Source organism: Gallinula chloropus (genome assembly GCF_964237585.1).
Source record: "Gallinula chloropus genome assembly, chromosome: 1".
In the NCBI taxonomy this organism is placed as follows: domain Eukaryota; kingdom Metazoa; phylum Chordata; class Aves; order Gruiformes; family Rallidae; genus Gallinula; species Gallinula chloropus.
The window spans coordinates 30,698,305-30,712,428 of record NC_140085.1 but is presented as its reverse complement, the minus strand read 5'-3'; the positions used below and the strand labels follow the sequence as shown (position 1 = coordinate 30,712,428).

Below are 14,124 nucleotides of genomic sequence, written 5' to 3'. Positions count from 1 at the left end.
GTTTTGTGTTGGACTTGGATGTGGGAGACGGATAGAGAGAGGCTTTTTAGAAGTATCAGTCTTACTCAGCGGTGGGGGGTGAAACACCCATTTCACTGGCCTGTTTTGTAACTGCTTCCCAAAGCACATGGAAACATGTGGGATTGATTCTGCCAATTCAGCTCGTTCGAAATAGAACTTTACTCCGTCAGAAATCAGCTTGAGTCTTCGTGGTGCTGCTCTGCAGAAATGAGGCTTGTGAGCACTAACAAACAGGACAACACAGATGAATGGGAATCTCCAGCCATAAACTGAAGAATTAGATCTGCATGAAGAAATTAAAATCAAATTGCAAAGTTTCTATGAGTGAAAGGGCAAATTTTGCTTCAAACTAGCAAATCAATGATAAGACACTACCAGGCTACAAGAAGAGGTTCTTCCTCCTCAAACACCTTCAAGTACAGAGCAAGTGAGAACTAATGAGCAGAGGCTACAGAGGTGACAGAACACCAGTTTGCTGAGATGAAGTCTAACGAGTATTTCATACAGAAATGCAGAAAGTACCTTCTGGACTGAGAAAAATCTCATTATGAAGGGTGACAGCCTAGTTTCGTAGCTGTTGAGGTGCAGCGGAAGCACGTCTTTGGCCCATAAGGTGGCCATGTTGCAGTTTTAGGCTGTCTTTAGGTTTGAGAACGGTTACCAAAATAATCCCACGTGGGCCGATTCCACTGCAGCTGCACCAGGGTTAGCAACAATGGGAGCCTTAGTATAGACAGCTTTCGGCTCCAGCAGCCGTTTTCAGCACTGTATCAGTTAACCCTGCTCTGAGGAAGGTTAATTGACACAGCGCTGCAAATGGCTGACGAGATGAAAACTCATATATTATGACTCCCAGCATCCCCAACAATTGTGCAGCTGCATTCATATTAGCAATGGTGGGAATTTAGAGGAGGGAAGAAAATTCCCCAGTGCAGACAAGGCTTGAGAGTGAGCCTTAATGTTCTTTTCTGTGTCTTGTTTGTCAGTCGCAGTCATGCTTCCCTAAAGCATTCTCCTGGCCATCTGCAGACTCCCGATTATGAAGCAGCAGCCACTGTTGGTTCCACCAGTTGGATGAAAAGAAAGGAGTGGATGAGTGGCAATTCACCCTGGCCTGTCAGATAGGTGTGCTCCAGGTTCCCGTGCCAGCTATTATTCTCTCTCTTGTATCCCTAAGAACCAGAGAGAGAAAATAACCAGCAAACCCAAAAGTTAGCTTTTCCCACAAATATAGGGGGTATTTGCAAAATGTTCTTCTCTGGGAGGAGTGGTATTCTGGAAAGAGAGCATGGGGATTCCCAGCTCCTTGAGTACCATTGTAGCCTTTGACTACATAAATAACTTTGGCCGCTCGGGTTGGCCACAAAAGGGAAATACCCAACCGTCAGATGTAGAGAGGGTAGCCTCTAACACTGGTAGGCTGAAGCTGTTCCTCTGAGGAGCTCTTTGAAGCAGTGCAGAACTGTGACCCCCTGGAAGTACTGAGGAAACGGGTAGAAAAATGCTGAATTTTGCCATCTGGTCTCCCATCCCTGGACAGAGACCTCTTTCAAAGTCAAATCACTGCTGCTCCAAACCCTGAACCTTAGATCTGCCTTATACTCCTTTGTAGTATTTTGTACTCCAGGAGAACTAGGGTGGAGAAAACAGGATACCCCCCACTTCCCTTGAGCAGAATGAGGGGTAGCCTGATTCTGCATTCTTACATCCATGGTGTGTGGGCACTATGAAGTCAGTGACAAGTTCCTATCACACAGTTTGCATTGCAGACCTCCAGGGAAACGCAGCAACTCTGGAAAAAATGTTCCCTCCTCATGCAATGTATTACCAGTTGACACTATCCAAGCATCCAGACTTCCACAGGTAGGAGTTTGAGTTACATATGGGTTATGCTAGGTTGCTATCTATAGGTGACATGTCCCCAGAACAATGCACACTATCAGCCTGTTGACTTACAGAGTGTGGTTCTTCTGCATCCATGGGCTTTTGAAAAAGTTAGTAGAAGTGAGCAATGGAAGTGGGTTCCTTGTGGCTACTTACAATCTCCAAGGCCTATTTAACCCATAATTTTCTGTCTTTCTGAAAGATACTTTGCTACAACCTGCAGTTCTGTGTTCTGAGAGGTAGTATCATTGCGGTTAAGACTCCACAATTAAAAAAAAGATCCCTGCAGGGCACAGAGGCCAATTAACTCCCTACTAGCTATGACACTGACTACAGAAAATGAACAAAGAAACAGCCTCTCTACATGTTTTCCAGGTTAGGTAGCAAAATCTACATCTTGGTTTTGATTCTCTTCCTAATTTTGTAGGAAGTTCCTCTAATTTCTGTGGAAATTTTCTGAGTTTGTAGGCTCACAAAGAGTTGAAACTGGGCCTTGCTTTAAGGAAACTGGGCCTTATTTTATGTGTATAAATTTCCTACCCTGTCATGAATGCATCCAGGAAAAAGAACCAACCCAATGCCCCCAGCAAACCAACAATTAATACTTCTGTTGATAAATCCAAGCTTAAATCTGTAACCAAAGCTGGTGGAAAGTATGTTATCTCTACTCCAGTAACTTTGCAGTATTCTCTTCACTGAATTATACAGCTATATTCACTGGTGTTTGCTCTGGATGTAATAATCCAGTCTTTCAGAGGATGGATCGGAACAGTGGAAGGAACAGTTATCACCTCTCTTGTGGGAATGAACCTGGAACAAAATCAAGAGCTGTTTCTGGCTTCTCAGCTTCCACCAGCCACTTCCACCAGGCTTTGGGGGTCCTGGATGTTGTGACACTTACCTGCTCTAAGGCACTCTGGAGAAACATAAGAACAAGTTGTTGGATTAGTCTTGATTGGTTTGTATTTGCAGAGCTGCCATCAAGAATCTCACACTGGTTTATAATCCAAGAGCTTTTGATTAAGGAATGAACCAAGCCAGTTTCAAAGGAATGATGGTCATTTAGATTCCTCATGCTAAATGATAGAGAATCTGCAAGCAGACATCCTGAGCAAGATCCAAACCCTGTTGTGCTGGGCACAGCGCAAGCACCAAGACCTTTCTTTTGGCCAGAACAGTTTTAAAACAGTGAGTTTAGGAACATCGCCCTCATGTGAAGATTATTTGCTTATGGCTATATGTAAAAAAATATTCGGACCACAGTATTGTTACTCGGGCTACTCAAGGGAGGACTGACAGAACTATTAATAGCCCATATAGGATGGACCTGTGGGGATGGCAGTTTTGGAGCGATCTGGGGTTTTAGCAATTCCATGTACTACTTTCTTCCAGAGAAACGGATGCATGAATGTGCTTCAAGGAGATTAATGGACGTTATAAAAATTATTTGCTGTTATGCTTTAAACCACAGACTTTACAATCTCCGATTGAAACCTCGATCTCATACAGCAGCTTAACCTTTTGATGTACAGAATGGATGTAGGGCCCAGCGGATTTCTTCGTGGTGTGATGGGAGCAGAGTATTTTAAAGCATAGTTGCAACTACAAGACTTTTCTGATAGCAATGAGATTTAACAGGTGGACTGTGTCCATCTTCTATAGCTGGTTGCTTTTGGGGATGGGAGGGAAGCAGGCTTTGGGAAGCTTGTGATTGGATTAAGAACACTTTGGGAATATTTTCAGCCTTAAGAAGGGTTCTAGGATTTCTCTTTCTTTAGCCCATCTGTCTGCAGTGTACTTTTCCTGTTCTACAGAAAGTAATTCAGCTGCCTCCTCAGCAGAGTCCTTGCTTGTTGATGATCGCGTGTGTTTGGTTGGAGGGAGCTTTTGCCTGATGATGTTTCTTTATTTATCTATAGACAGCTAAGAATTGATACAGTATCAGGACAACTGGATGCATCTAGGTAGCCAAGGCAAGAAGCCTTGCAGCAGTGTCTCTGCCCTTTTCAGCTTTATAGATGATAATTTAACTTTTTATTCCCTTGTATAAGAGCTCTTGTGTTTTGTCCACCCCCGAGCAGGGGGGGGAACGATGCGAGTAGACAGCTATAGGGCTGGCTCGCTCTCAGCCCAGGTCCGAGACCTTGAGGGAGGTGCAGGACTGGGGAAAATGCCAAAGTCGCACGTGGAGCCCAGGTGTGGGCGTTTTCTTTGGGGGACGCACAAATATGGGGGCCCTCCCTGGCCTTCGCGGCCATCTCCTTAAGCCACAGTGGAGGGGCGCCCAGCCACGGTTAGCGCGGGCGCGGCAGGACCGAACGCCGAAGGAGGGAGACGGCTATGCGCCACACGCTGCTGAAGGAGCTCGGGAGGTCCGTGCCCCGCAGCGCAGCCGCGCTCACGGGAACAATGTCGGGGCAGGGCTTTTCAGAAGAGGTCATTCCCCGTGCCCGTCACCGTCCCGGCAGGAAAGCTCCGACCCGCCGTCGGGTTACACCACCCACCTCTTTTGCCCGGGCGGCTGCCGTCCCTGGAGGCGCCGAGCCCGCCGCAGCGTGTGCCGCCGGCGCGGCCCCGCGGTCGCAATGGCAGCGCCTCCCCGGCGGCCGCACCGGGGGCGAAAGGGCCGCGCTCCCGGCGGTTGCCCGCGGCCGGAGCGCGGGTGGCGCCCGGCGGGCCCGTCCCAGGGGCGGCCCCGGCCCCGCCGCCTTTGTTCCGCTCGGCGGCGGAGCGCCCACGTGCAGCGGCGGCGGGACGGGACGGCACCGCGCCCGCGCAGCCCCGCGCCCCCGGCCGTGGGGCGGGGGGCACGGAGGGTTGTGTTGGGGTGCCGAGCCGCCCCCGACCCCCCTCCCGTCGCGGCGCTGCGCGGGGGCAGCCAGGGGCGCGGGTCGGGGCGCCGGGACCTCGGCCTGGCCCTTTAAACCTGCCGCGGCGGCGGGGCCGGGCCGGTGCGGGACACGTGAGGCGACCGCGGCGTGCTCTGCCGCCGCTGCCCCGGCTGCCGTACTGCTCATGTTGTATCTGGGCGGCCGCCAGCCCCCGAGCGCTGGGCTTTTTGGTTTTGGTTTTTTTTTTTTTTTCGCTCTGCCTTCTCCTTTTTTATTTTTTTCTCTCTTTTCTGCGCAGCCCCCTCCTGGTTTTTCCACCCCCGGGTAAAGGTGGTTTTTCTTTTTTTTTATAAACCCGCATCCTAGTTTAGTCCGTGGGCAGGACTCGCATAATAATATTTCCAGTCCCAGCAGCTCGCATCACAGACACGAACCCAGGACCGCCCCCCCCCCTTTTTTTCCCCCCCCTCCAAATCTCCCAAATCGTTTTACTATTATTATTTTTTAAATGATCGCTCTTTTTGCCCGCTGCTCCCGCTGCTGCCGAAATCCCCGTCTTCCCAGGGTGCATGCTTCTGGCAAGATTGTGCAGTGTTCTCAGTCCATTTTCAGTGTGTCTTATCTTAATTTGTCCTGATCCGATCTAAGCGCGATAGCCACCACTTGCTTTCAATTTGTAGGATTTTTTTTTCCCCCCTTCTTGGTTTGCTCCGACTACCCTTGGAGTATTTCCCTCTCTCCTTGCATTTCCAGGGTTGCAATTTACTCTGCTTTTTCTTGTTCTTTTTTTCTTTTTTAACCTCCCCTCTTTTGAATTGCTTCATGTTACTAACCATTCCTAAATTGTAAGAGAGATTCATTCCCCCTCCTCTTCCACCACCACCAGCACCACTACCACCATCACCTCCTCCTCCTCCTCCTCCCCTTCTCTTCTCCTTTTTGGCAGCACCAGGACGTCCGGTGTGGTGGTGGCAGCGAGCAGCAAAAGCAGCAAGAGCTCGTTTTGATTCCCCCCCTTCCAAGGTGCTTTGGAGAGACTGGCTTAAGGCTGAGCAGCAGAAGTCACGATGAGTGCACAAGGTGAGGGACCCGGTCAGCCTTCCACTGCTGCCCAGGAGCAACCTGCAACCGCAGAGCCTCAGAAGAGAGGACGAGGCAGACCCAGGAAGCAACCACAAGTCAGTACCGTATAGATACGTAGAGCCGCAGATCTATAGTGTTATAGGCATGTACATGTACGTATTATGCTGCAAGCGAAGGAGTCCTGGAGACGGGGCGGGGGGCTTTGTTGTGTGCTGCTTCCCGGCGAGGTGGTGCAGAGGCGTAGCGAGGGGCTTCGCTGGGCGCCCCGGCGGGGGTACCCCGGGAGCGGCGGGGTGCTGCCTGCGTGTGGCTGAGCCGCGGAGCCTCCTCGGGACTTTCACTATTGTGCACGGAGCGAGCTGGGGCATTTCAATGTAAATGGGGAACTTGGAGCAGCGCGGCTCCGACCAACCAGCGCTCGCTGGGTCATTTCGAGCTGATTTTGAAATTGCGAAAGCGAGGAGCGGGGAACGGGGCTCTCCCGGCTGCTCCGCTCTCAGCCCTCGCAATGTCTCAATCTGTGTGTGTGTGCGTGTGCGTGCGTGTGCCGGGTCCCACCGGGGGCTGCTGCCGCCTCCGATCTTGACCAGCCCAACCCCTGACTGCCCCTAGATCCTGGGGTTGGGGGAGAGGAGGGTGTCTAAAAAGTCGCATAGGTTTTTTCGGCTTTTTTTTTTTTTTTTTTTCCCCTGCGTCCCCCCCTTCCCCACCTCCTCCCTCACTCCCGTCATCGTATGCAGAGAGGTGCCCCCGTTGCCGATGGAGGTGGGGGAGGTAGCCGGAGGGGGCTTGCCCTGCGTTTGCAACACCTTTTGCCTTTGCTCCGGCGCTTTCCCAGGCAGGTCGAGACGAGTGGGGGGCTCTTCCCGGGTCTCGGCGCGGGGAGCTGAGCCCGGCTTCCTCCCATCCGCATCCACAGCCTCCTCCCGGGCCCCGAAAGGGACGGGCTCTCCTCTTTTTGACTTGCGAGACCTGAATCCGCGCTAAGGTTGCTAGATGCGTGCATTATTTCCATTCCCCCTCCCTCCCTTTCCCTTCCTCTCCCCAAGTGCCATTGTCGCATCGCCCGTAAAAACCGAGCTGCACGCAGCCCCCGCCGCCGGGCCAGGCGGCCCGAGAGCCCCCGCACTCGGCAGCCCCTCCGCGGTCGCTGCCGAGGGGGGATTTTGCCCGCGGATGCAACCAATTAAGCCCCAAGTTTTGGCGGGGGCAGCGCGGAGCGGCTCGCAGCCCTTTCCATGCCTTCCTCGGAAGTCAGGACCGGGAAGTTAGGACTGCCTACGGAGCTCACTTTAAAGCGACCGTCCGCGGACTTTAAAAATGTTTACACCATTCATTTGGCATCAGCCCGCCGCCACGAGAGCCTGCGAGGGGCTCCGAAAACACCGAGGGAGCTGAACAGAGATCTGAGCCGGGGGAAACACGGCTGCTTCCCCCCCCCCACCCATGTGCTCCTGCAAATTGACCAGAAAGCGCTTTTTTTTTTTTTTTTTTCCTTTTGGAGAGCCATGAAAGGGAGCCCCTGGCTTTCCCGCTCTGCCCGCGGTGACACTCACTTCGCCGGAGCGGCTCCGGGCTCTGCCCCCCATGCCGCTCTAACCCCCGCACCTCCGGGCTGCCCTCGCCCAGCCCCAGCAGCCGGCATCAGTTTGCGCCGGGGCTTCCTTCCCCCCACCTCTTTCCTCCCCCCCCCCCTCTTTTTTCCCCCCTTTCCCTCCCCCCCCCCCCCTTACAGCCCCCCAGCCCCCCTCCTCCTACTACAGCGTTTGAATGTATGGAAGAGAAAGAAAAGTGCGTCTCCTTAAACGTGTTCAGCCCACATGTGCGGAGCCTGCGAGGCTCGCCTCTGAGCTGGAGCAGTGAGGGAGGGAGTCCCCTCTCCAGCCTCCCCTCAACCTACGCGGGAATTAAAAAGCTGAAGGGTTTTAAGCTGGTTTAAGTTAACAAACTGCATTTAATTAGTTTTACCACATCCTGTAATCGGAACGAAATGTATAATATTTAAGACTAGAAGAGTTTTATAGTATTTATGATTCACTGAATAAATATTTGGAATCTGAACTCCTAGTAATTCATACCCATTTTTAAGGGCTGGTTATTTACTGTCAGGCAGATGAGCTAGTAAAGAAAACTGCTAGAATAATTCGTGTTCCCGTCGAGTCATTTTAGAGTTGGGGTTTTGTTCAGGTTATTTTCTTTGGTGAGGGTTTTTGGCTTGCTGGTGCTCTGTTTGAAGAGAATTTCACATTTGCATTTTAATACAAATCAGTTGTGTTTAGAATAGGCATGAATATAATGCCGATTGCAGAACAACAGAAAAAATTCACCCCCAAATATTTGTGCCCTCGAAAGAGAAAATAGTTTAACCTTACTCTACAGTTTTCAAGCAGTTAACTTTTCCCCTCCTCAATGTTAGTGTTAGAAACTGCATATGATAATTGTATCTTGCTATAATGAAATGCAATTGAAATTAAATGGGTAGCTGGGTTTTTTTGAAAGATCATTCTTACATGACTGAAATCATAGCCATCCTTTAAAAAGTATGTTTTCTGCTGTAACTTACGTGCTGGAGTATGAAAACTTTTCAAAGTTTTAAATGCAATTACAAGACAAGTTAAACTCCTTTTACTGTGCGAATTTTTTTTCCTTAACCTTGAGTTGTTTAATTTTTCATGTTGCATTTTAAATATTGTGTTATTTATTTATACTGTTAATTCACATCCTTTAAGTAACTTCTCGATTAGAACTTATCCTTCAGATCCTACTGGGTTAGTTGTAGCCTCTTTCCACAACAGCATGTTTTCCTGTATTTAGGAACCAACTGGCGAGCCATCTCCTAAAAGACCAAGAGGAAGACCCAAAGGAAGCAAAAACAAGAGTCCCTCTAAAGCAGCTCAGAAGGTGAGGTTATTAAAGGGAGTCCGTTCCTAATGCTGTTTTTTCTTCAACTGGGAGCAAAAAAAATCCAGTCGATTAGGCTGGTAACTGAGGGGTTGGAAGCCTTTTTAGTAATGGAAACTGTATTTTGCATTTTTAAGATTAGAATTAACATGCTGCATGTGAAGACCCTAAGTACAGAATCTCTTAGGGCAGCTTGCTTATTTAACAGTACAGAGATTAGTGAATTAACATAATGTATGTAGTGTATTTCCTGAGATGTCCTCTATCTAGCAAGGGATATTATTTTCTCGATTAAGATTTCTGAAAGACTAAGATAAATTTCTTGCCCACTTACAGTCGTTAGTGCTACAGACCAAATCTGTGTATTAAATCTTAAGTGTTTTGTCAAACATAGGTTAATTAGAAGTAAATCCAATTATGTGTTGAAGGAAATAAGTGCATATATTGAAATTTACAGCTTTAAAATGCGATGCTAAAGTAAACTCCGAGTTACCAGTACAAGCTTACTGTGTCTTGTTTAGCAATCCGTTTCAAAGAGACTTTTACTTGGAGTGCTGTGAGTCTTCTGAACCACTGCTTCTGCTTGGTGATGGGGGCAAACTTTTATTCTGGTGGTTCTGAATTCATTCAGCTGTAGGAGAAGCTTCCTGAAGTCACTGCACTAAATGCCTGGGCTTTGCATCACAAATACAACATGAATATGGGACCTGATTTTATTTGAATTGGGGAAAGCTCAGCATTAGAAAACTCTGCTGTCAAGGCAAATAATACCTGTCTGTATGAATTATTTTAGTGAAGGCAAATAGTTGTGTATGGGCTTGAAAATAAATACGGGAGTTTTGTTTATGTGGATGGTTACACAGCAGTTAGCACCAATTTACAGGTACTAAATTGGAAACAAAAGCTTACAAAATCTGCTGGTGAACTGTGGTGCTTAAGTGTCTCAGTATCTTTTAAGTAAGTCTGTGGCAAAATGTGTGAGGAAGATTTTTGTGGCCCCATCTAATTATGGTTCACTTCTGAATATGCCTATGGTACTGACCATATTAAGTTTGATAGTTTTCACTGTTATAAATTACTATAGCAACTACTGATAAATATAAAATTATTAGGGGGTGACTATGGTTTCATGTCTGTTTTGTTATAAGTGTTTTCCATATTCGAGGGACATTTTCCAACTCTTTAAATTAAAAATATTTTTTTAACCTTTCTGATCTGGAAAAAAAAGAGCAGTATATTCTGTCAATAAGTTCATGAATTAGTAAAAAATACTTTACAGATTAAGTATTTAAAATATATCAAAGCCACTCTGTGACCTAGCGAGCTTAACATGTTGATTTTTTTTTCTTTATATGGTAAAAATGTTCCTCAGATTCACTTAAAATAGTTTAAATTTCACTCTTCAAAAGCGAGAGAGAAGTTTTTTATTAGTCTTGCAAGTCCAAATATGAGCCTGAGTATTTTAAATATTACTCTTAGGAGTGTTGGCTTTCCTAGGAGAAATATTTGCAATAAGATTACATTTTAAGTAATTTATAGAAATACGTTTTAAAAAGATATTTCTAAAAGAAATGTCAACGTTATTTCATTCATATGAGTGATTTGAAAATAAGTATAAATGGAAAATAACTTTAAAACATTTTTATATACGTAGGTATATCAAGTCAAGAGCTTTCCAGATGATTCCGGTGCATATAGTTGTGGGGTTTTTAAATCTAATTTACGAACTGAGCAATTTCATTGTAATGTTTTGATTTTCAGAATGCATCAAGTTACTGCTCTAATTAAAGCAAACCCTTTTGGGTGTTAATAATAGAAAAAAATTGACCAAGGGCAACGTGTCTTTTTTATCACTAAAAAAAAAATCATAAATCTTTGAGGGGTTTGTAATTACGCATCTTACTCGTTTCTAAGTTTGTAGATAAAATATATAAATGCTGGTTAAATCCTCTAAAACATAAAGCACTTACAAAGCCTTGCTAGAAGAAAGTCACCAAGATCACGTTTCAAATAAATATTTTAGCTCATCTTCCAAATTGATAATTAACCCTCTCTAAAATGGTTCAGCTTCTCACCAGGCATCTCAAAGTATCTTTTTATGTAATATTAATTCCGATAGTTTTTCTAACAGCACTAGGAATAGGAAGGTTTTGGCAGCGTAAGAAAGCTGCATTTGGTGGGGAGGGTATCACCTCTTAAAGAGTGAGCTGTATGTTTGATTTTGTGGCAAACATATTTACCCATACATCTGCATACATATATTTATTTAAGGCTTTCTACAGCCTGTCTCAGCTCTCAGAAAGAGAGCTGGCTAACTTAGCTTAAGCCCCTCTACATGTGAACTTGGGTACTATACACGCAACTGGAAATTGCTGGAATTTCTAAAGAATAGTGTGTGGCCTGTGTTTTTCAAAGGGAGCTCATTGAAATGTATTAGAGTGTTCACAACATGTAAGATAAACGTCGGCCAGGAGAACCCACCGAGCAGCCATGAGAAGGCACTCATGATTAATTGATTGGGTGTTCTCTTGCAAACCATTACACATCACAATTAAAAATGTATTGCACAAACTGGCAGGGAGTTAAAAATACCCCGGTACTGGGACTTTGTTTTGTTACGCTTTGGAAAGGAAATACCCTTAAATAAGTTGAGGGGCAGTTTGCCCTGAAATCATGGTTGTGTTGTGCACTAAAAATTTCCTGGTTCCTGGGATTACTTTTTTATTTAAAAAAAAAATATTTTATTTTATTTTTTTTTTAGCTTTCAGAGGTTGTGTTTGGTCTCAGTAAAGTGGCCTTGGGGCATCTGAAAACAAACTGTGCTTGTTAGGAAATTAGCAACCTGAAACTTGACAATGCATACAGAATGTTGCAAGACCAATTGGACAGCTAATAATGTGGCAATTACTCTAATTTTAGGTAATGCACTTTTTTTTTTTTAAAAGCCTGGCATATCACCCACGCCTAACTTCTTGTAAACCCGTCAGAAAAGGTAAACTGCATTTTATTGAAAAGCAAACCATTTCTCAATCGTTCAACTCTCACAAGCAGAAGGAACATATAAGTTGTTAGCAGATGAGAAGCGGTAGGCACAAAAAGACGAACCACCTTGTGTCCCCATGTACAGGCTGGTACTGAAGGCTGCGTCTTTAAACAAGTCATTCTCTTATTCATTTGCAAAATGCAAATATTTTGATTTTCTTTTTTTTTTTTTTTTTCCTAAAGAACGGCTTGTTTTGTAGGAAGATCCTAGTAGGGTTGTTCCTTTTCAGTTTCCTGGGTGTTCTGTGGTTGAGTTTTATTTGTAAGACTGAGCTGTGTTCCCAGCCCATAGCATTTCCCTTAAGCATTCAAGGGCTTCTCTTTGTTTAGCTCCTGTAGTTGGGCTTGACAAAAATACTGTATGGGCATAAATACTCTTCTGTTTGGAAGGAGGAAACACAATTGTGAGGTTAAAAAAAGAAGGAGTAGTGGCTACTATGTGTTTGTCTCAAAAGAAAATGTCAAGGGATTTCCCAGGAATATCCAAAAGTAAGTGTGATCTAGAAAAATTCACCTTCAATTAAAATATTTGGAGTTTTGTTGTAGTTATTGATGTGATGAAATTCATGGAAAACACCTCGAGATCTTGAAATACCATCTGCTGAAAACCAGAACTTGTGGTACTGTGTGTGACTACCCTCAGCACAGTCTCTACATTACATGGCCAGAGTTTAGTATGTAGAAAGGCACGTCCCTGAGTTAAGCAGTCCAAAGGTAAAAAAAAAAAGGAAAATAAAAGTGCATGTGACCAGGACTCTGCCCGGAATTGGTTCATGAAAATCTATTTGGCTTCTCCATTCTTCATTCATTCTTACCCACACCAGTGATTGCAAACTTAAAGTGAAAACACAGTGAGATTTGTCAACTGATCATAAAGTGGTTATTATAGCTAAAAAAAAAAAGAAATAAGAGACCACAAAATCAGGTGTTTTGAGCCAGATAGAAAAATTGAGAGAAGACTTCATTCCCGTATAGAATTAAAATGGGAAAAATAGGATATGGCAAGCATGATTTTAAATACATTTTTTTAATCTAGCCAGTGTCAAAGTTGCTTTTAAGAAAGAAAAATTTTTTAAATCTTGCCAGTGCCAATACCTAAGTTTCCTTTCTTAACAAAGTAGCTTTTTTTTTTTTTTTTAGGAGAGGGACACTGCCTTGGGCAAGGTCTTTTGACATGGTTTGACACCAATGATCTTCCTTCCTCAGAACTCTCAGTTATTTCACCTGGCTGTACAGATCTGACACATATTATCTGAAGTCTCCAGCATATCATTTTGCAAAGTGGATAGAGTTCTTCAAATCTAGATTCTGTTGCATTTGAGATCTTCCTTGACAATAGATAGATGCCCAAAGAGCACTTTATAGCTGTTCAATTATTTATACTAGTCTTGTCTTGTTAATTGCCTTCAGTAGTACAGCCCCAGTTTCTGTCTGGGCACAGCACATCTATGTGGCAAGGAGGCAGAGATGATGGGCAGTCAAGCCCCTACGGTCCTTGACAGCATGTGGTTTAAAGTAGGATTTGTTGGTACAGGGCTTGGGTGGGTTACAAATCTGCCTGGGGACTGTCAGCTCTCTTCCAGATGGCAGCAATGGGAATGTTCCATCTTTCTCACCTGGACTAAAAAAAGAAATTCCTGTTTAGATCATGCACTTAAAAGTGAGTAAATCTACTTCAGTTCTTAAGACCTGACATGAAAAAGTTAGGTATTCATGTTATGGTTGTAAGAAATTCTGTATTTCTTCATGAAATACGATAAATTAGTGCTTGATAACACACCCATCCCTCCTTTAAGTTTGGCGATTCGCTGTAAGCTCCATACAACAAGGTCATGCCTTGTAGTGTAGCAGCAAATGTTAAGAAAATCCTGACCAAACTCATACCAGTTTCGAAAGGCACTTTAGAGGATGAAGGCAGCAGCCTCAATTTGGACTAAGCAGGTACCGACTGCTGTGCGTAGGGCGGCTGGGAACGCTGGTGCATCTTGTTGCCCAGGTGAGAATCCCTCTTAGCTCTGCATGGACCTCTGCGTGGTTTGGGTCTCTTTCTGCATTTGTTCCTACCTTCTTCAGTGAAGAGCCAGCTGGCATGGTTCTGATTATGCACATACCTGTTTCAGAGGAAGAGCAGTGCTTTGGCATTGTGTTCCTCTTCCTATTAACTACCTGGAAATTATATGAAGAAACATTGAATTATTTGTCTTACATGCAAGAAAACATTTCTTCAAGAGCTTAAGTTAAAACGCAGGCTTGTGCTGATGGAGAAATACGGGCTGGGCTTGCAAAATACAACCTGAAAAAAAAAATCCAGGGAGGGAGGGGTGGACTATTTTCCTAAACTTTGGGTCTCTGTTACCACCAC

The 14,124-nt window shown here is 45.2% G+C and overlaps 1 protein-coding gene across 1 annotated transcript in view; it reads left to right on the top strand.

The window, feature by feature from the left end:
* Positions 1–5,803: 5,803 nt before the first annotated feature.
* Positions 5,804–14,124, top strand: part of HMGA2 (high mobility group AT-hook 2) — a gene marked incomplete at both ends in the record, with an annotated part of 115,273 nt that continues 106,952 nt past the window's right edge. The window contains 2 exons of the mRNA XM_084263844.1: positions 5,804–5,914; positions 8,634–8,720. Coding sequence (XP_084119970.1) covers positions 5,804–5,914; positions 8,634–8,720 — 198 coding nt within the window. The remainder of the gene's footprint in view (positions 5,915–8,633; positions 8,721–14,124) is intronic.